General features: G+C 37.7%; 3 protein-coding genes across 4 annotated transcripts in view; 1 reads left to right on the top strand and 2 right to left on the bottom strand.

Annotated features, from left to right (window-relative positions):
* gja10b (gap junction protein alpha 10 b) lies at positions 1 to 3,058 on the bottom strand. The gene is made up of 2 exons (XM_055185839.2): positions 1,503 to 3,058; positions 1 to 497 (listed from the first exon to the last, which is right to left on the bottom strand). Exons 1-2 carry the CDS (start codon positions 2,907 to 2,909, stop codon positions 459 to 461), a joined length of 1,446 nt encoding a protein of 481 aa, XP_055041814.2. The 5' UTR covers positions 2,910 to 3,058; the 3' UTR covers positions 1 to 458.
* A 1,543-nt stretch (positions 3,059 to 4,601) lies between these two features.
* Positions 4,602 to 13,527, bottom strand: casp8ap2 (caspase 8 associated protein 2). 2 transcript variants are annotated; one of them, XM_055186777.2, is made up of 11 exons: positions 13,444 to 13,490; positions 13,265 to 13,373; positions 12,837 to 12,901; positions 12,089 to 12,169; positions 11,832 to 11,935; positions 11,441 to 11,515; positions 11,209 to 11,324; positions 8,355 to 11,116; positions 5,857 to 8,233; positions 5,678 to 5,777; positions 4,602 to 5,586 (listed from the first exon to the last, which is right to left on the bottom strand). In XM_055186777.2, exons 3-11 carry the CDS (start codon positions 12,889 to 12,891, stop codon positions 5,524 to 5,526), a joined length of 5,733 nt encoding a protein of 1,910 aa, XP_055042752.2. In that variant the 5' UTR covers positions 12,892 to 12,901; positions 13,265 to 13,373; positions 13,444 to 13,490; the 3' UTR covers positions 4,602 to 5,523. The 2 variants fall into 2 exon arrangements, with proteins under 2 accessions (XP_055042752.2, XP_055042751.2); XM_055186776.2 differs by having other exon boundaries at positions 13,265 to 13,527.
* Positions 13,528 to 14,405: 878 nt separating this feature from the next.
* Positions 14,406 to 20,644, top strand: part of mdn1 (midasin AAA ATPase 1) — a 56,774-nt gene continuing 50,535 nt past the window's right edge. Inside the window, 11 exon segments of the mRNA XM_055186775.2 lie at positions 14,406 to 14,708; positions 15,118 to 15,313; positions 15,316 to 15,343; positions 15,489 to 15,713; positions 15,956 to 16,063; positions 17,029 to 17,437; positions 17,624 to 17,755; positions 17,869 to 17,972; positions 18,522 to 18,636; positions 18,730 to 18,902; positions 20,232 to 20,313. Coding sequence (XP_055042750.2) covers positions 14,613 to 14,708; positions 15,118 to 15,313; positions 15,316 to 15,343; positions 15,489 to 15,713; positions 15,956 to 16,063; positions 17,029 to 17,437; positions 17,624 to 17,755; positions 17,869 to 17,972; positions 18,522 to 18,636; positions 18,730 to 18,902; positions 20,232 to 20,313 — 1,668 coding nt within the window. The 5' untranslated portion in view covers positions 14,406 to 14,612.

Genomic DNA, 20,644 nt, shown 5'->3' with positions numbered 1-20,644 from the left:
CACAATGAACTGACATGAATATCTGTATTGGCATTAACTTACATTATAATGAAGCTCAATAAATAATGAAAATCTATATTAATCATTATTAGCCCATTATAGCTATAGCATTTAACAATGTTAACAAATACAGCCTTCTTGTAAAGTGTTATAAAGGAAATGTATTAACTTCCTGTAATAAACACACATTAATGTGGTCATGCATCAAATGTTTATTTGAGGTCCTGCTGATTATTTGTGTTTGTACAGAGAATCCTGAAAGCATCATTAAGAGGTATTAAAATGTTTTAAATGACTTTATAGAGAATAGAACGGATATACTGTAAGAAGTTGCAATTGTTAATGTAAAACCATGGTATTTGTTCAGTTATTACACATTTAGTCAATGAGAACTCACAATGAAAAGTCAGAGGAATACACAGCAATGGCCATCTTATTTTTATAAGATCTTCTTATTTTCACTTTTTCATGATCGAAGAGAGTTCCAGAATCATGCTCTGAAAAATAGAAATTTATGTTTACTGTACACTCTCAGAAACAAATGTACAAAAGCTGTCTACCCTTTAAGAATAACCTAATATGTATACCGATAATAATATATTTGGTACCAGTATACCTGTGAGGTACTAAAATGGACTCTTTAATTACAAATACCCAGTGACAGCTTTTGTACCTTTTATGAGAGTGTGTGCATCATTAATATACAATCTGATCTTCAAAATCAAGTGTCTATGCAACATAAGACAAGCATTTTATCTATTTGGCCTGTGCTGGACAAAGATTAATCGCGATTAATCGCATACAAAATAAACGTTTTGGGCATAATATATAAGTGTGTGCAATTATTATGTATATTTAACCACACACACATACATATATTCATTTCAGAAATGTTTTATTTACATATAATTTTTATTTATTTATATATCATATAGAATATATAAAAATATAAATAAATATATATACACATGTAAATATAAATAAATATATATACACATGTAAATATATATATATATATATATATAATTACACACAACACACACTCATATATTATGCCAAAAATCACTTTTATTTTGTATGCGATTCATCTTTGCCCAGCACAAAAAATTATATGAACATTGTAATTCTCGTCTATTAATTTTGAAATGTACAAATGTGACCCTGCCTGGACCACAAAAGCAGTCATAAAAATCTAAATATTGAGGAAACTCCCCTTAAAAAAGTTGTTCAAAGGTCATTAGCAACTAAATCCACTCAAAAAATAAAGTTTGATATATTTATGGTTAGAAATTTGTGAAATATCTTCATGAAGCATGATTGTTACATAATATCCTAATGATTTTTAATAAAAGAAAAATCACTCATTTTGACCCATACAATGTATTATTGGCCCTTACAAATATACCCGCACGACTGGTTTTGTGCTCACAAATGTTTCAAACTTTGGCTATATTGTTTGGCTCTAAAGCCATGTTAAATGGGATATGTATTGTTTTACTCACCATTGACATTCGTCGTCCACTGGCTGGTGGTGGAGTCACAGCGGGACTCTCCCCTTGTGCAAGACGCTTGCTTTCGGCATCCGACCCACTATTGGAAGTTGGACTATCGGGTGAACCCTCTGAAAGTTCCCGGGACATGAAGCTGGCTTTCCTCACAGTGGAGTAGTTTCCACTTTCCGGAGAATCGCTTCCCTCGCTCCAGTCTTTATACTGGCTGACCCGACTCTGTTTCCGCAGGGCGTTCCTTAAGGCGGCTGGTATCTCTATATGACTGGCTCTGAGTGATGCTCTGGGCTGCTGAAAGAGATTTTTTGGCTGCCCGGAGCACTTGGGTCCAGACTCTTCACTGCTGCAGGACTGTGTGCGGTAAGTGGGCCGGCGGTCTGTGGCTCCTAGCTGATGGAGGGCCTGAAATTCAGGGTGGCTCGGAAGTCGGTTCTGTCTGGGGTGCTTGTCAGTTTCAGTAGGGTCGTGGTATGGTACCTCCTGGTTAGATGGAGGAACTTTCATTGGCATATAGCTAGGTAAAGGTTCATCTGGCACCATTGATAAAGAAGTAGGAAGTGTAAAATGCATAAGTTTTTGTGGTGAGCAGTTAGTAAGGACACAGACCTGTTGTACCATGGAGTTTTTCTTTGATCTGCAAATGCTGTCATTGTCTCCGTTGTACTTGGAGCCATACAAGATTTGCTTGATCTTTTTGACACCGAGATGAAAAATCTCCAGGAGGTTGAGGAACAGAGACACTCCTGCAATGACCAGCATGAAAATCATAAAAATGTTCTTCTCCGTCGGCCTCGAGACAAAGCAATCCACGCTGTTGGGGCAGGGGTCACGCTCGCACTTGTACAACGGCGACAGTCCGATACCATACAGCATGTACTGTCCCACTATGAACCCGACCTCCACCACCGACCTGGTCAAGATATGCAACACGTATGTACGGAGTAAGGAACCCCTCAATGGAGCCTTCCTTAATTTCTTCTGCTCTTCGAGCTTTCTAAGTTCCTTCTCTATCCTTTTATGTTCCTCCAAAACAGCCCCTGTCTCCTCCAGCTCCATCTTCAGCTGAGCTTTCTTCCTGCGCCGTTCCTTCTCCAGAGCTCGGAGTCTGTAAAGCGCGTGTCCCATGTAAACCAATGATGGTGAGGAGACAAAGATGATCTGTAGCACCCAGTAGCGAATGAGGGATATGGGGAACGCCTGGTCATAGCAGACGTTCTTGCACCCAGGTTGATCCGTGTTGCACACAAATTCGCTCTGCTCGTCGTCCCAAACGTCTTCCGCAGCGACCCCAAGCACGAGCATGCGGAAGATAAAAAGGATAGTGAGCCAGATTTTGCCCACAATGGTGGAATGAATGTGAACCTCCTCTAAGATGCTCCCCAGAAGGTTCCAATCACCCATTTTCACATGGCCAAAAACTGAAAAATACAGTTGTACAAATTATGTTTAACTTACAACTTACAGCATCAGAAGTTTTATAAATTGTGGTTCTCAAATTTCAAGTTAGGAAAAATGTTTATATAAAATGAAAACTCGCATTTTGGTGGTACACAGAGTACTTCCAACACAAACACATCACCAAAACTACAAAACTCAATTACTCACATATGGGAGTCTTCTGCAGTGAATGAAGTCCTGTTAATCTGTTCGATGAACTCATTCAACACTGCTATTGATCTGTGGGCTGGGCAAAACCCGGAGGGGAATGACTTACATCACAACAGGGAATGTCAGCATGTTGGCAATAGCAACTATTTTAAATATCCCAAAGCACAAATAAAAATGTTTAGCTTGGTAAGAATTTATTGTTGACACAACCTACCTGTAATCTTACTGCAATGTATGCATATGCAATTAAAATATTGACTCTGTCTAGAAAAGCACACTAACATAGTGTCATAAATTGATGCATAGTTTAACTAAAATGTCAAACAGCTTGCATTGTATAATGCAATGACATCATTTGACAACAATGTAGCATACTTCTGTTTAAAACATTTATTGTTTCATAACGCCTATAGTATTTTCAGTATGCCATACAAAATTCAGTATGTACTTATAGGCTAGTATGTCTAGATCAGACATAATGATCACCAAATGAATCATAGTAAAATGCATGATGGGTTATTTGTTTATCACATCTGTAGTCTGATGAGTGTAACCAGAAAAGAGTTGTAATTCACCTTCAGTGTAATAAAAGCTAAATATGGATGGATATGTAATTGTGTTGAGGTGTAAATAAATAAATAAAATGAAGATTTATTTACAGACAGCTGATGCAGTAAATCTGATATCATTTTGACCTCTTCTGAAGTTGATTTAAAGAGAAATTGTTAAATGAAAAATATCTCCGATTAGCAGACACTATGCTTAATTTTGCATTATGAGTAACTGTATACTATTGTCATCATCATACTATACCTAATAGATAATTTGAACCTTCATATATGGTTTTGGATTATTTAAAGGGGACATTTCACAATAACTTTTTAAGACGTCAAAAAATCTTTGGTGTCCCCAGCGTATGTAAAGTTGTAGCTCAAAATACCCGATAGATAATTTACTATAGCATGTTAAAATTGCTAATGAGCTGATCTCTGCACTAAATAGCAGTGCTGTAGTTGGACAGTGCAGATTAAGGGGCAATACTATCCCCTTCTGACATCACAAGGGGAGCCAAATTTCAATGACCTATTTTTTCCATATGCTTGCCGAGAATGGTTTAACAAAACTAAATAACTGGGTCGATCTTTTTCACATTTTCTAGATTGATAGAAGCACTGGGGACTCAATTATAGCACTTAAACATGAAAAACGTCGGATTTTTATGATATGTCCCTCTTAATAATTTTGGTTACAACGTATATACATGAATAAAATCTGTTTTGCAGGTTTAGAGGTGATGTAAGGTTAACAGCTACCACAGACTGTGACCTGAAAATCTTTTGCTTGCTGTCTAGACCCCGCAGTAATGTCAATAACGTTTGAATTATAACAGAAATCATTACATTAATAGCACTCCCTGTGTGTTGCCCAAAATAGTGTGCACACTTTATATTGATACTCTCAGAAAAGGAAATACAGTAAAATAACAAACTTTAAATAAAATATGCTTTATTTTAGAAACACTGCAAGATTTGTTGAACTTCAAATATTTACACATTTTATTTCCAAACAAAATATATTTTAGAAGTAATTTTTCCACAACTAGATTTCTCTGTATTAGAAAAAATATTTTACATGTATATACAAGGAAATCTTTCCATTTACTAGATAACAAGAACATGTAACGCTTACATTACTAATATTAATTAATAGTATCAGATTGCACTTGTCAGGGTGGCTGACAAAAAGATTCAGATTAGAGAAAAAAATAACTTTGCCAGTAGCAGCAAGTACTTTTGTCTACATTCAAAACCATGTGACAAATGATGAACGTATGAGGACTGTCATCATAGAAGCATTTAAGTATTTGTTTTAAAAAGCATTTGCATTCTGCAGAGGTAGGTCTAAAAACTAGGCATAATTAACTTCAGAAAAGTCAATCTGTCATACCACTTTTTCACAAAAAAGTATTTGTACTTCGTTTTATCATTATAAAAATGGGCCTGCATTAACAAAACAGTAACTGTGAAGTTGTGTTTATAATTTGAGATTAGCAAAATGTAAAAACTGTAAATGACTGGTATGCCATTGTACTGGGCCTTACAGAATAAAAAGCCACAACTTCAACTTCTTGTGTCTGTTTATATCCTAATGCATTAAGATGAAAATATTTTTCTATTAAATAAATTATCCAAAATGTAAGACCGTGCCTGCATGTCTGCTATGTAATCTGGTTACATGCGAATGTTAACCAAAGAAAAAAGTGAGAAGCTGCTAAAAGACCATGTTATACAATTTACTAAAGATCTGAGGTTTGAAAGTTTAAGTGCTTTCTCAAACATGTCAAAAACACTTTAAAAGTCAATGGAGATTTCTGTATTTAGCAGGAAAGTCTCTGGATTTGTGAAAATCAGGTCTCCATTTTTTCTTTCTTCTTAAATAGCTTCAACAATTGAGCAAACCTCTCCTCAATCTGTAAAAGTGCAGCAGTTATTAGTTCAGGAACAAAGTTGTTCAATTCAACTCATATTTATGATAACACGTATAACAATAACAAAGCATACCTGTTCTGAAGACTTTTTTAACCGTTTTGATAAAGCAGCAAAGGTCTTGGGTGAAGCACCCTTCATTTTTAGCTCAACAAGAATGTCCCTGTCTTCATCCCTGTTAACAAATAGAATTTTAAGCAGTTGCTATAACACATTTTACCTGTAACAATACAGGACATTTCAAATCAACCTACCTGGTCCACGTCACCACCACTTCTCCTTTCTTCCTGATGACGTTCTTAGCAGAGAGGCTGCTCGGGGACACTGGAGATACTGCAGCTTTTGAGCTTTTTTCCTTGGGAGATCTTGAGCGCTTTTTATGTCTTGACTTGTGATGTTTATCTTGTGATTTGACTGTCTTGGAGCGCTTTGCTTTTGGATCGGAGTGATGTTCCTTACGTTTTCTTGACACCCTTTCTACTGTTGTCTTGGTCTCTGCAGAATTGCTTTCTTTAGGAGTGACATTGGCCTCATTACAAACCTGCTTAGCTTTGTTTCCCTCATCAAAAACATCCCCAGAAGGACATTTTTGGCTTGATGGATGAGCATCTACTGTTTTATCAGAAACGTGACCCGACTCAGTTGCCTTGGTTAGATTTTTGTCCAATGACACTCTATGTGTAGGGCCCAAGTCTTCATGCAATGGCGACAGGATCCGGTTTAAATTAGGTTGCTCTACAGTTAATCCTGACTCTGACTTTTCCTGTGGGCTGGTAGATGTGTGTCTTATCCGTACAATGAAATGATCATTTGACCTTTCCATTACAACAGCCTGCATTGGTAAATTGGGTTTGAACTGGAAACCAGATGGATCAGGTTCCTCCCATGTTCTACTGGGACTAGACCCACAGCTGGAGTTGTCTGTGTCAAGAGAAAGGTGAATGTCTTGCTCAGTTTGATCTTCTCCATCAAGAGCATCTTCACTATAATGGGTACTCATAATACTATTAGGGGCAGACAGTGGCTGGCCTGTTCCAGGGTGCAAAAAACTCAAGTGACTATCTGACTTCAGAGGTGAAGGAATAGTAAGGGACACCGCTAAGTCTTCTGCCAGGATAGAAAAAGTTCGCTGAGAGACTACAGTTGATTGTGCAGAAACCTGGGATGGTTCAAAACTAGAGGGAACTTCTAACAAGCAACTCTCATCAAGGATTGCTGGGTCAACAAGTATTTTGCTGTTAGAAGCAAACTTGTACGGAGAAATAGAAGACCAGGATGTGATGAATTTAGACGGAGTCTTGTAAGGTGTCATAATCCCAACCAAACTGTCCCCAGGAGCTTCTTCCTTTCGGGGGGTGCTGACCGGCCAGCATTGATTGTCCCCTACTGGAAGACTGGGTTCAAGCAAATCAGACCCTTGCAACAAACACTTGAATATCTCTCCCATTTGAGAGTCTGAGACTAAGTTAAAGGTTAAGCTTGAAGCTTGCTGCTCAGTGAAAATTTCTAAATCCGACTTGTCATGCGACGATCCATTATTGGAGAGATGACGGGTGCAGGATGAGGTTTTAATCTCAGTTACAGAGGTGCTCTCACGTACAGACTTTTCAGGCGATGAAGTAGGAAGTTGGTGTGATGTCTTCACTTTAGTCACCTCATCGTCTTCCTTCATGACAGCTTTAATATTTTTACCTCTGCTACCAAGACCCCTATGAGGCAGCTTTATTGGAGGTACTTCTTTGCCAGAGTTACCAGCATCAACTTTGGCTTTCTTAGCTCTGTGAATATCTTTTTCCACAACATGGTTTTCCTTAGCAGTTGTATTTTTATCTTCAGCTGAGCATGCATTTACGGATGGCTCAGAGCTATTTTTGAGTGCTGCCTTCAGTTCTTTGAACAAGAAATCAAACTGCCCATCCACAAACTTCCACAATTTCTGCTTGAGGTCTACAGCTTTCTGATCAAAGATACGGTTCACAATGCCATTTTTCGTGACCTTGCCCAAGATAGAACATATAATCTTATTAAGTTTAACTTTGATGTTTTTACCCTGATGACACAATTTGTCCAAGTCAACTGCATTGACATATTCTGTAAAAGAAGCCTGAGACATATCCACTATACTGCAGAAAGCAGTCTTACTGACATTTTTGTGAAGCTTCATGTACTTCCTCCGTAACTCGATTTTAATTTTTGCCAAACTGTCCATAAATTCATCCCAAGTATGGACTGCTGATTTCAATGGCAGATTGACAGTTTTAAAGCGTCTCTTATTTGAAGTGGGACTGCCACTTGAAGCAGGAGACACTGAGCTCTTGCTTTGCTCTGATCTCACAGGGGCACAAGATTTCTTTTGGGACACCCTTTTCCCAACTGAAGATAGCTTTGGACTTGAATGGGATGCTGAGGTTGATTTGTCCATTTCTCTTGGTGGAGTCTGGATAAACAAAGGTCCCTCTTCTTCACTTTCACTCACTATCTCACCATCCTCCAGCTCTTCTTCCTCAATTCCACCAACTGAAATGGCATCTACTGTCACTTTTTGGGAAGCAGATGTGACAGAAGAGTCTGGTGACTCATTCTCTTTGTTCATCTCCATGTTCACTTTATCACTCGTTATGGCAGAGAGGTCTGTATCGGAAACAAAGAAATAGCATCAGCGTAATGTATATGTACATTAAATTATTCATTAAAATGATTTTTTGGTCCAAGAATCCAGACAATACAAATTACAAAAAAAATGCACACTTACCTTTGCTAAGACTCTTAACATGTGGTTGTTTATCAGCACGATGAGGTTGGACTCCCTTCACTTGACGGACTGGACTTGTGAGAGGGCTAATGGCTTCTGGAATTACTTTGATGTTTCTAAGTGTAAGCATCATGGAGTCTTCATCATGGGACAAAACGTCAAAACAAGACGACTTAAGGTTATTGTCATCTTTCTCTATGGAATCTGGTTCTGAGAAACTAGCCTGCATAGATGATGTTATCTCCTCTCTTACAGTGGTGTTATCACTTGCAGCTGTAGTGTTCAGACTCCTTAATGGACTTTGATGGGATTTTTCAGTCATTTTCTCTGACAGTTCAACATGTTTGAGAATTTCAGGTGTATTGATTTCTCTCTCATTGTCCTGCTTTGAAGTACTTACTTCTACATTACAAAGAAATTTGCTCTGGTCATCAGGATCTACAGTAAATGTGCTAGAGGAAGCTTCCAGGGAGACAGAACTTTCAGAAAAATTATGCTTTGAAATATTACATGACTTCTCAGAGGCATTTTCTTGACCAATCCCACTTTGTGCAGGTAGTAAATCCTGAGACTCAGATTGAGAATTGTGCCGGACTTCTAACTTAAAAGTGTCCTCAGGCACAGTTATGATGGGATGCTGTTTCTGACAACCATCAACTGTTAAATCAGGCATATTTTCTGAGACTTCAGTGGACAAACTATTGGAAGCAACAGGATTATCCGTAATTCCCATGGAATCTTCTGTAATGTTGTGACAGTTTTGAGAGGCTCCTGCAAGGTTTAATGCTGATAATGAATCTTTATCCAAGGCATCAAGGTTTAATGTCTCGCTCATGTTCTTCTCTGGAGTTTTATTAATTGCTGGGACTTTGTCCACAGCCTCTTGAATCTCAGCAACATTCTCATCATGCACCTCCATATTGGTTTCATTTGCGGAGGACTTTTCAGATGTGACAACTGCAAAAAACTCATCAACTTGTTTGGAAAAACTGGTAGAGGCATCCTGTTGATCTATAGTTTTAGACTCTATGGAGTCCTCAACCATCATCTCAACACTTTGCTGGCTGTTCTGTAACTCATCAATTACCAAGAATTCCTCTCCAAGTTCAGATATTCCACTATTATCAACAGATGCATCTTCAGCTGTTGCCCCAACAGGTTCCTTAATATCAGATGATGACCTTTGCTTTTTAAGAGGTGATAAAGTAAGGTTCAACGTTTCCATGAAACTCAGTTTTCTGTCTGGACTATTATCGTCTTTTGTTTTGCAAGGATTGCTAGGAAAGGAGTCCTTTTGATCGTCTTTGTTAAGAACCAAATTTTTGGATTTTCCACCTTTCTGTCCAGGTTCCTCACAACCACGGTCTTTCTTTCTTTCTTTGTCCTTATGTACACCCTTTTCTCCTCGACCATACTTATCAGATTTTACTTTTTTGTCAGGACTACGAAAAACTTTCTTTTTAGAGTTCTCTTGGCTATGTGACTTTTTGCGATTTAATGACTCATCTTTTCTGCTTGATGCTTTCTCCTTACAAACATCCTTTCCTTGCTTGTTGTCCAAAGCATCAACTTGTTTCCTTGATCTCCCTTCTTTACACTTTTTATCTTCACCTTTTTCATCTGCCTCCTTTACACTTCTTTTTTCATACTCTTTACTGCTGTCTGACCTGTTGCTTCTTCTTTCTCTACTTCCACTGTGACTTTCATCTCTTTTAGTCCTGTCACTGTCCTTTAGCCTCTTTTGCTCATGGTTTCTGTGTTTCTCTGTCCTACTGCTCCTCCTTTCTACACTGGAAGATGCCCCTTGTCTTTTCTCCTCCTTTTTTTGATGATCACTTGATTCCAGTTTCTCCATTTTGTTTTCCTGGGAATGGCTTGTTTCATCCATCACAGGACAAGTTGTGCTCCTCCAGCCAGAATGTCCTGTTCCTTTGATAGTTCTGTCTAGATCCTGACTATGCTCTTGGTTCTGTGTCTCTACATCTGCAGCTGTCTTTAGTGAACTTTTGAAAGACTGGAAAGAGACTTCAGTTGACAAAGCTTTGTTTGACTGGGAAGATGGGCTTTTAGATCTCCCTGAACGTTTATGAATGACTGTAACCTCAGGCGGATTATTTGTGGATTCACTAGACACAGGCATATCTTTTATAAGCTCTCTTTCAGTTCTTCCAGACTTGCTCAAGTTTCCTTCCACTTTTTTCTGAGATATTGAAGACACATCCTTGTCATGCAAGTTACACTTTTTGTCACGATTAGTCTGTTCTTGAGACTTTTCTAGTATGTCTACCCGTGTTGAGTGACAGCTCTTACTGACAGTTTTAGAAGTTGTATTGGGAACTGTTGGTCCTGCGTTACTTGGCTTTTGTGAATTTGAGACATCTGCATCTTTTGGCACAGTCAGATGTTTTATGGTCTCTGATGTTCGGTTGGGGTGTAAATGTCCATGCTCTTGGTCTGGTTTAATAGTTTCACTGTCAGATCTAGCAGCACAGTTTTTGTTCTGAAGATTTAAAGGATTTTCAACAGTATTTCTAGGGCACCTTTGGAGCACCTCAAAAGGTTGCGTTGGTACAGCTAATGCTGTTGTTTTACCCAACACTATGCCCTTGGGCTTATTTACTTCATGTGTAACATTGTTTTGTCTACCATCTCTGTTTTCCAAAACAGAACGTGATGTATTTTTTAGACTGTGCCTTACGTTTGCCTGACCAATTTCCATTGAAGATTGATGAAAAATTTGTGCATAACTTCCACGGCCAGACCTGCAATTATAAAACACAAAAAGGGTCAAGTAATTTTTACATAGTGCCACAAAACCCAGAATTCCAAAATGCATAATGTAAATATTATTTACCTATTGCTGAGTCTGGTAATCTCCTCATCCTTACGTACAATTTCCATTCTAGCAGTCTTGATCAGAGAGCAAATGTTCTTCTTCAGCAACATGTTTTCACTGTTCAAACTTGAATTCTTAAAAAAATAAAACAACATTATATGAAGGACAGGCGTAATGTAATAAAGATACTTTCCGATTAAATAAAAAAGTAAATGTAAATGATAGAATTTTTTTTATAAATGCAACAAACCTTTGTCTCTAGCAGCTGTAACCTTGAGAGCAGCTCCTTAACCTGAATTTGTGCAGCTTCAAATTTTTGCCTCAACTGTAATAAATGAATTTGGTTACCTTTATCATCACCTTATTTGTTAATTTTGCAAGAACACTTCAGACGCCCAAAGACATAATCAAATTAGCTACAATGTAAAAAAAAATGGCATATTACTATTTATTTAGTAGCAAATAATGTTTTAAAATAAATGCTTAGAAAGTAGCAAAATACACTTTCAAAAAACAGCCCCAAAAATAATCACAAAATGACACAACACTCGATTCCTGATCTCCCATTTGGGTTTATTTGATGATAATGACCAGCTGACTTCACATCATCCTTAACATATACAAAAGTTCAAGCTACATACCTCATTATAGGTTGCCTGCTTCTCTTCTTGTTCTTCCCGGATGATTTCCTCATACATATCCATTGATTCAATCGTCCTTGGGGAAAGGAAAATGTTGACATTTCCTAAAATCCGAAATACAAACCATAACTAATTAACATAAAAAATAACATAACATAACAAATCACTAATCAGTAGTCAAGAGAGATTAATTATGAAAACACACACGCACGCACGCACGCACGCACAAAGGTGTGTTACGAGTTAATAAAACTCACGTTTGTTCCCATCCCCCTTAGGACTGTTCTCCAGTCCAGAGTATATGTCCACGGAGTCTTCATCATTATGTGGATACACAACTGTGATGTCAAACACAATTTCAGCATGTAGAGCCAATTAATAAGTAGTAAAAGAAGTAAAACCTGTTATAGTCTTAAACCTGACTACTTAGATATATATTTCTTGTAATTGTAATGTAATAGGCACTTCTGTATTTAACAGTCTATGTACATGGTCAACTCCATTGCAAATTTGATTATGATATTAAAATCTTAACAAGGTCATCACAACTAGCTAGAACACAAAGGGCGGTTTTCCGGACAGGGCTTATCATAGTCCCAGACTAAAATGCATGTTTGAGCTGCCTTAATTTAAAAACACCTTGTTACTTAAATAGCTCAACATATATTATTGTTTGGTCTCAAGATACACATCAGTATTGTTTATTGTAAGGCTTATTTGTAAAAACGACCTAAAATGTCCTTATATAACTAAGGCCGTGTGCTGGATTAATCTAAACCCTGTTCGAGAAACTGCCCCAATAAGTTGCATGTTGACAGCTATAAAAACTAAAGTAGTATAATGAATCGATAAATTAAATCTATAATAGCCCACAATACCAAAAGAAAATCATTTTTGCTAGCAAAATAACACATTCTGTGCTGTTCTAGATTTGGAATTATATAAATGTAAAGTGCAACTGTGTTATCTGTTGAGTTTGACAATAGACATGAAAATATATCTTACCAGTGGTATTGGCAGCGAGATCACCATAGAGCTCATCCATTAAATGATCCTCCATTTTCTGACAGCTATTTAAAAACATAAATTAGCACAAGTGCCTGAAAACAATGGCAATAATAAGAATGAACATCTGTCTATGCATTTATACCACTTTCTATAAGTATTTAATCAAAGAAATTGCACTGAAATAATTTCTATATGACATTTACATGATACTACAGAACAAAAGAACTGACTTACTAGTAATAAGTAAGAAAAGTCAAACTGATCACACAGTACAGTTTCTTCTATAATTCTTGCGCATGAACTATACGTGCAACTTTACTATCCGGAATTACAAAACGTACAAAGACTTCAACAAATAAAGAACATATCTAATGTATTATATTGCTGAAATTAAATAAATCAAGTACATTGATCATGAACAATACCTGCATGTGTGGTAGTCGGCTAACGACAACAGAGCTGTAAAACCAATCAAACACTGTTGAGAGAAGCTCGCGATCCGACTTCAAGTCTCTTGAATTCGTATACTGTCATCTGCAAACAAGCAGCAATTTTCAATTTTGTTATTGGCAACTATTAAAAATGTCTTAAAGCAGTTTCCCACCAGCTCCGCGCCATCCTTACGCCTTCGCAAAACAGGAAATTACGTCATTTTCCCGCGGTCTCTCAGAGTTCGACTTCATGCGGCTCACTGGACACAGCGCAGACCGATCGGCGTATGACATCAAAACTCTGCAAGAGCGTTTGGAAATAAAATCTTTTGAATCGGTCTCGCGGTACTTTGGTGTCATTTGCCCTTTGATCTGCGCAGGGCTGTATGATTAAGTCGAATACAGTACGCCTATGTCACTTGTTCCGGGGGTTCAATGGGGTAAATGAAAGAAAATAACATTATTTAACTTTCCAGTCTTTTTGTTGAGTCTTAATATATATACCAGCGTTTAAACTGAAGTGAATTACTGAATTTTTTATGCTGAAGAAGCTTTGATTTTAATCACAGTTAAGGCAACATAAAATACTGTTGTTGTCTGTATTGACATAGTATACGTTCCATTTAAAATAATTACCCCATATGATAAATGTATGCTGTAGTTAAACGTAGAAGTTATTTATTTTTATGTTTAGTTTTTTTTTTGTATTGGTAAACTAGTAAAATTCCCAGATACTAATGTTTTGGAACCTTACCAATTAGTAAATATTAAATGATACAGTGTTTATACAGTCATACTATATAATGTATTAACAAATAGTAAAAATTATGATTTACTACAATTGCCAACAGTTTACTAAATTAAACTACATTATTTTTCATTTGAGAACTAAGGTTAATTTGCAATCCTGTTTAGGTTACAAAATGTGTAAAACATGAATTCATTTATTGAAAATCAACTACATTTAACGCTGAATGACAAAACACCTTGACAGACTACATTTTCGCTTAAAAAATTCTTTACAAGTTTGTTGTTTGTCGCTTAAATTTAAAGGTATTTTGAAAATCCCTTTCACCAAATTGACAAGCATATGTGTTTGCAGCACAGGGAGCGCGAGCTCGGCGACACACACTCATGACCCGGAAGTGGTCTTCATTCACTCACATGTGGACAGGGATTTTAACAGTGACGGGAACGTGCTCGGTCTGTTGTGGTACGATCTGGACAGCATATACAGTGATGAGTCTTACGCTTCCCATCACGTGAAATACTTGGATTATTAAAACCTTTAACAGCCACAGAGGCATCGTTGGAAATCCCTGTTTTAACGACAAATGATAGGATGGAGAATCTGGAGTTGAGCCTGACATCTCTAGGTACAATCTCAAGACATATCGACAAAAGTCACAACGAACTCAGCAAGTATCTGACAAAACAGGTAAGACTGATGCTGTGCGTGTGATCTGAGCACTTTATAACACCGTTATAAGATGATGTGTCTCTTTAAGACATGCATAGTAACGTTACACCATGAGTGTCACGCTGTACATCAGCACGTTTCTGTAGTTTACATGTGGCATGTTTGTTGCGTACAAGGCTAGGAAACTATTTAAAACCTATTCGGTTAAATAAATAATTTGGAATATTGATGTATTTTGCAATCCCCCTATGTTTAGAGAATTATGCGTTATTTTAGTTTCAAATGCATGAAAATAAATTGCCACAGCAATAGGTTGTGTGTTTATTTTTTACTTTAAAAGATGTAAAAAACACAGATTTACAGAAATACCTATCCTGACTATTAAAGCCAGTTACACTGTTGTAAGTGTAAATCTTCTTGCTTACAGATATGGACTCAGCAGGACAGGCAGTGTGTATTGGATTGTCTTGCTCGGCTCGTATTGGAGAAGGAATACACACTTCTCATTGCACGTCACCTGCGGCCACTGATCCTGGACCTGCTGGAGAGGAATGCTGAGAGGATCAAAGCAGATGTTAGACTGAATCATGACCTCCACGAACGCTTGTGTGTGGCTCTGAGCAAACTTTAAACATCAGCCCAGATGCTCAAACGTAAGTCAGGAACATCTATTAAGAAATTTATTTATTTGTGAATCAAGAAATCACAAATGCATGGAAAAGTATTTTGAATTTAATGGTCAAACTACAGATGTCTTGTCATATTGATTCATGATCAAATTTAAATCTTTTCCCACAGGTTTGCAACAAGATACTTCAACAGTGCTCCACCTGTTTTCCAAAGACTCTTCTTCACCAGTGAAGAGTCTGCCTCAGTCCAGTATGGACCCAGACGGATGAAACTGCGGGACCTGATGGGAGCCACCCTCCGCTTCCTTCAAAGTGACTGTGAGAAGTTCCGGTTCCTGTGGGACTGGAGTGCCTGCGTTTCGCAGCTTCTTACTAGTGATGTAATGGTCAGGAGGTATGACACTGATGAAGAAGAGGTTTTCCCAAATAACAGATTGTGTTGAAGTGTTAGTAAACACATTTGGCGATTCTCTAGAATTGCAGAAAGTTAAAAACATTGTAATTTTCCATATCCTTATTCTACTCATTTACACATATTTGCAACTACAATATTTTTGAAACTTAATTATGGGTTTTCTTTCTAACATTTTACAAATGTGTAAGGTTTAATTTTCTTGGTCTGTGTTTTTTTTTTAGTTATACTGCCCAGTGCCTTGCCCTGGTGTCCCACATGACAGACAATCAGAAAACCATCTTTCTGAAGAAGGTTCTTTCTATTGATGAGATTCTGCATTTAAAAATAAAGTAAGTTTGAATTATTTGAGGGGAAAACAGCTTGACTTTTTGGATTTCCAATTTAAACTGCTGAAATTAGGCACAGGGCATATTGAAGGTCTCGTCCATTTACTTTAAAATAACTAATAGTCTTTGGGGCAGTGATCCGGACCCTAGTCACAGACTAAAATGCACGTTGAGTAGTCTGGCTTACACCAGACTAGTGTCATACGTGGTCTGGGAACCACATGTTCATTTTCTTATATTTGAGGCGTTGTTTATGAATGCCCAGAGCCCTTTATTGGGTGCTACGAATGTCTATCAAATGCGTCTGTACGTAGCTCATAGCCAATCGGTGTGTCGACGTCGTCATCGTCTTGCTGCGCTCTCCCCGTTCTGTGATTGGTTCCCTGTGCCATTTATTGGGTGCTACAAATGTCTATCAAATGCGTTTGTACGTAGCTCATAGCCAATCTGTGTGTCGACGTCGTCATCGTCTTGCTGCCCCTCCCCGTTCTGTGATTGGTTCCCTATTTCAGGGGCAAAATAGGTCCATAGATTCCATGCTAGACTTGCGGCGTGAATAAATTTGCGCGCGAGGCAGCATGGGGAAACCCAAGCTACACGTTGAGCTGCCTTAATTTAAAAACATCTTGCACTGACATATCTAAGTGCCATTGTTATGTCACAAGATGCACAGTAGTATTCTTTTTTGTAAGGTGTGTTTGAAAAAACTATTAATGTCTATAATAAATAACTAAGGCCTAGTCCTGGATTAATCTAAACCCTTTCCGGGAAACTGCCCCTTTATGTCTAAACCATTGGCATTATTAGCTTCTTGCCATTGCTAGTGAGAATGACTTTCATGGGCTACAAACCATTACACTACAATTTGAATTTGCATGGGTTTGCTGAAGGTGTCTTTTTAAATTGCTTTTGAGGTAGTTGGTAGCTAATTTAGAGGTAAACACTTTTACAATGTAATTTTTTTGTAGGTCACTCGAGGAGACTGAGCAACTGGAGGTAGAAAAGGCTTTGGTTTTAGCCAATCAGGGTTCAGTAATGTGGCGGAAAGAGAGGACAAATAAGTCCACCCGTGGTCAGCTGGTGACAGAGGACCTAACACAGAACGTTACCGTGGTCTGTGGGGTAATTCTACCCAGACGGACCCCTAGACAGGGGGAACAGACTCTGACAAGTTTAAGAAATTTGGTGTTGGTGGATTCAACCTGTCAAAATCTACGTCGACTCTCCATGGCGGTGGCATCCCAGAAGCCCATTCTGTTGGAAGGGCCCATTGGATGTGGAAAAACAGCTCTCGTTGAATATTTAGCTGGCGTTACTGGACACGTTAAAGCCCCTGACATCTTGAAGGTTCAGCTTGGAGATCAGACCGACAGTAAGGTGAGATGTGCTTAACTTTGAGGGACATACAAATATTCTTTGCTGTGTTTTTACTTTTACCATATTTTTAATTTATCTACAATGAAGCACTAAATGCTTATTTCTTAATACTAAGTAATTAATCAAAATATTTGTCTATGATTTACCAATTAATGTATTTTGATCACGATCCCCCATTTTTTTTAGATGTTGCTAGGAATGTACCGCTGCACAGACGTTCCTGGGAAGTTTGTATGGCAGCCGGGATCCCTGACCCAGGCAGTCTCCAAAGGCTACTGGATTCTGCTGGAGGACATTGATCATGCTCCCTTAGATGTGGTGGGTGCCAAATGCACAAAAACAGCTCTTTTTTTGGCTTTTTCTGAGTAGTTATATGGTTCAAAGCAAGATAGATATGTATATATGTGTAAGTGTTCTTGTTTGCTCAATAGATATCAGTATTGCTCCCCCTTATGGAGAACAAAAAGTTGACTATTCCAGGACGTGAAGACTGCATAAAGATGGCCCCGTCATTTCAGTTTTTTGCAACACGAAGGTAAAATTTTTTATCTTCTTAAATGTATGTTAGATTAAAAATCTGTGAGTATTATTCCTTTAAAGAGGACATTTTACAATACTTTTTTTAAGATTTCAAATAAATCGTTGGTGTCCTCAGAATACATATGTGAAATTTTAGCTGAAAATACTATATAGATAATTTATTATTGCATGTTCGAAAAATTTGCCGTTTTGGGGTGTATTTTTTTTTTAATGCAAATGAGCTGATCTCTGCACTAAATGGCAGTGCAGTGGTTGGATAGTGCAGATTAAGGGGCGGTATTATCCCCTTCTGAAATCACAAGGGGAGCCAAATTTCAATGACCTATTTTTTACATGCTTGCAGAGATTGGTTTACCAAAACTAAGTTACTGGGTTGTTCTTTTCACATTTTCTAGGTTGATAGAAGCACTAGTTATAGCACTTAAACATGGAAAAGTCAGATTTTCATGATATGTCCCCTTTAAAATTTGTTTTTTTTTTGCTATCACAACAATTATTACACTAAAATATTTGTCAGTTAACTTAATTAAATCATTATTTCTAGGACATTTTTCAGTGGAGGAGCCTGGCACCGTCCACAGAGCACACATGCAGCACTTCTGGACAAATACTGGTGTAAACTGCAGATTGGCAACATGACCAGAGACGAACTTAAACAGGCAAGATGTCTCTTTAGAATGGAAATGATTTAACTATATACAACCTGATCAAGAGATTTTCCTCATACATCCTCTCTCTCTGTGTTTGTTCAGGTTCTAATAAAAAGGTATCCCAACCTGACAGTAGTGGTTGAACGTCTTTTGGACATATACTGTCAGCTAACAGGAGACAGACATCAGGTCAGCTCTAGTCTACAGGGTCCTAGTGCAGTCCAAAGCATATCAGATGAGAACGTAACACTGGAGGGCAGAGGTCTTTCATTGAGGTAAAACGTCTACATTGAAAAGAATATGTGTTACTTGTTTTATTTACAAAATTGTACGTTTATATATAAATATTATAGTTTTCATTTCATGTACTGTCTCAGAAATTCATAATAATGAAAGTGTCTAGATACTGTAATTAAAGGTAAAGGCCTTTACACATTTCACTACATCTGAAAATGTAACTACATTCATCAATAACATCAGAACAGTTGCTTTCTACTAAAGAAGTGATGTCACAGTAGGTTGCAATGTTTTAGTGCAGGCTACCCATCTGTGGTGTACCCGGCCTTCAGGCTGTTTATCATCTTTCCACTGGACGGCTGCAGTCAATGGCAAATTGATTTCTCTGTGCTGTTGTGGAGTCCTGGACAGAGACCTAATGTATAGTTCAGGCCAGGACAAATGATACATGTAACTTGCTTTGTGTAACAGATATCACTCAGGTTTTTTGCTGTAGCATGGAGAGCATGGTGTAGCAGAAGGATGTTATTTGTTTGGTTTCAAATTTGTTATTTTGGATTTATTTTTTCTCAGTGCTACTATATTAAAAGATAAACATTTCCTAGTAGAAGCAGCAGCATTTTCTAATGTTACATTGCATTATTTTCAGTGTAGCCAAGCTTGTAAAAGTGTGCTGGATGAGGGGGCTGTAGTATAAGGAAAGGTTAAACGATGTGGAGGCCCTGCTGTTACCAGAGCGATCAATAGTCTTCCTCCCTCCATCCCCTGCTGCGTTTGTAGATATTCAGGCCATGGTGGGGGTTAAAAACAGCAGATAAAGGGATAGCTCACCCAAACATGAAAATTATGTCGTCATTTACTTGTATAAATGTCTTTGTTCTACTGAACACAAAGGAAGATATTTGTAATGAAGCAACAGGAAACAAAAGCACCACTGACTTCCATAGCAGTAAAAAAAATACTACTATGGAAAGTCAATGGTGCTCGAAAACAGTTTGATTACAAACATTGATCAAAAAATCTTCCTGTGTGTGTTCAGCAGAATAAAGAAATTAATACAAGTTTGGAACAACATGAGGGTGAGGAATTGATGACAGATTTTTCATTTTTGGGTAAACTACCCCTTTAATCAGTCTGTGGTCATTCAAATGAGTATGAGAGGGGACATTATATTTTTAAGATTAATTCATAATTTTATAGCATATATACTTCCACTATACAACTGCTCCATATTAGAAAGATTAGTGTGTTCTAGTGATTTGATTGTTATGGATATTTTTTAATTGTCTGATTAAGTATTGTAAAATATATTGAGCAAACAGATGCATGTGGCAAATGATGGCAAATGTGTTTTTTTTTCTGAACAGGGACTTGCTGAAATGGTGCGAGAGAATCTGCTTGAACTTTGACGGGTCTTCTGCCTCCACAGCACAAAATGTTTTCCTGGAGGTGAGCTGTCAGCATTATTGCCTCTTTTGCATAATGCTGAAGGGGTTTACTTTTTGGATTATTCGAGAGATAATTATTTACAAAATTCAATGGCTTCTAAAACACTGCTCTGTTTAATTCTCTTAAAGGGGTGGTTAAATGGTATTTCATGCATTCTGACTTATTAACACAGTTATAGAGTTGTTTTCTCATGCTAAACGTAGGCAAAGTGTCAAAAAAGCAGTTGGACATGTTACAGCAGTGGTCTCAAACTCCCGGCCCGCGGGCCATTTGCGGCCCGCCCTCCCCCTCTCTGCGGCCCGCGTCACCCTTCAACAATATAACGTAATCT

This window comes from Misgurnus anguillicaudatus, chromosome 18 (assembly GCF_027580225.2).
Source record: "Misgurnus anguillicaudatus chromosome 18, ASM2758022v2, whole genome shotgun sequence".
NCBI lineage: Eukaryota > Metazoa > Chordata > Actinopteri > Cypriniformes > Cobitidae > Misgurnus > Misgurnus anguillicaudatus.
The sequence above is the reverse complement of the archived record's forward strand: the minus strand, read 5'-3'. Positions and strand labels throughout refer to the sequence as shown.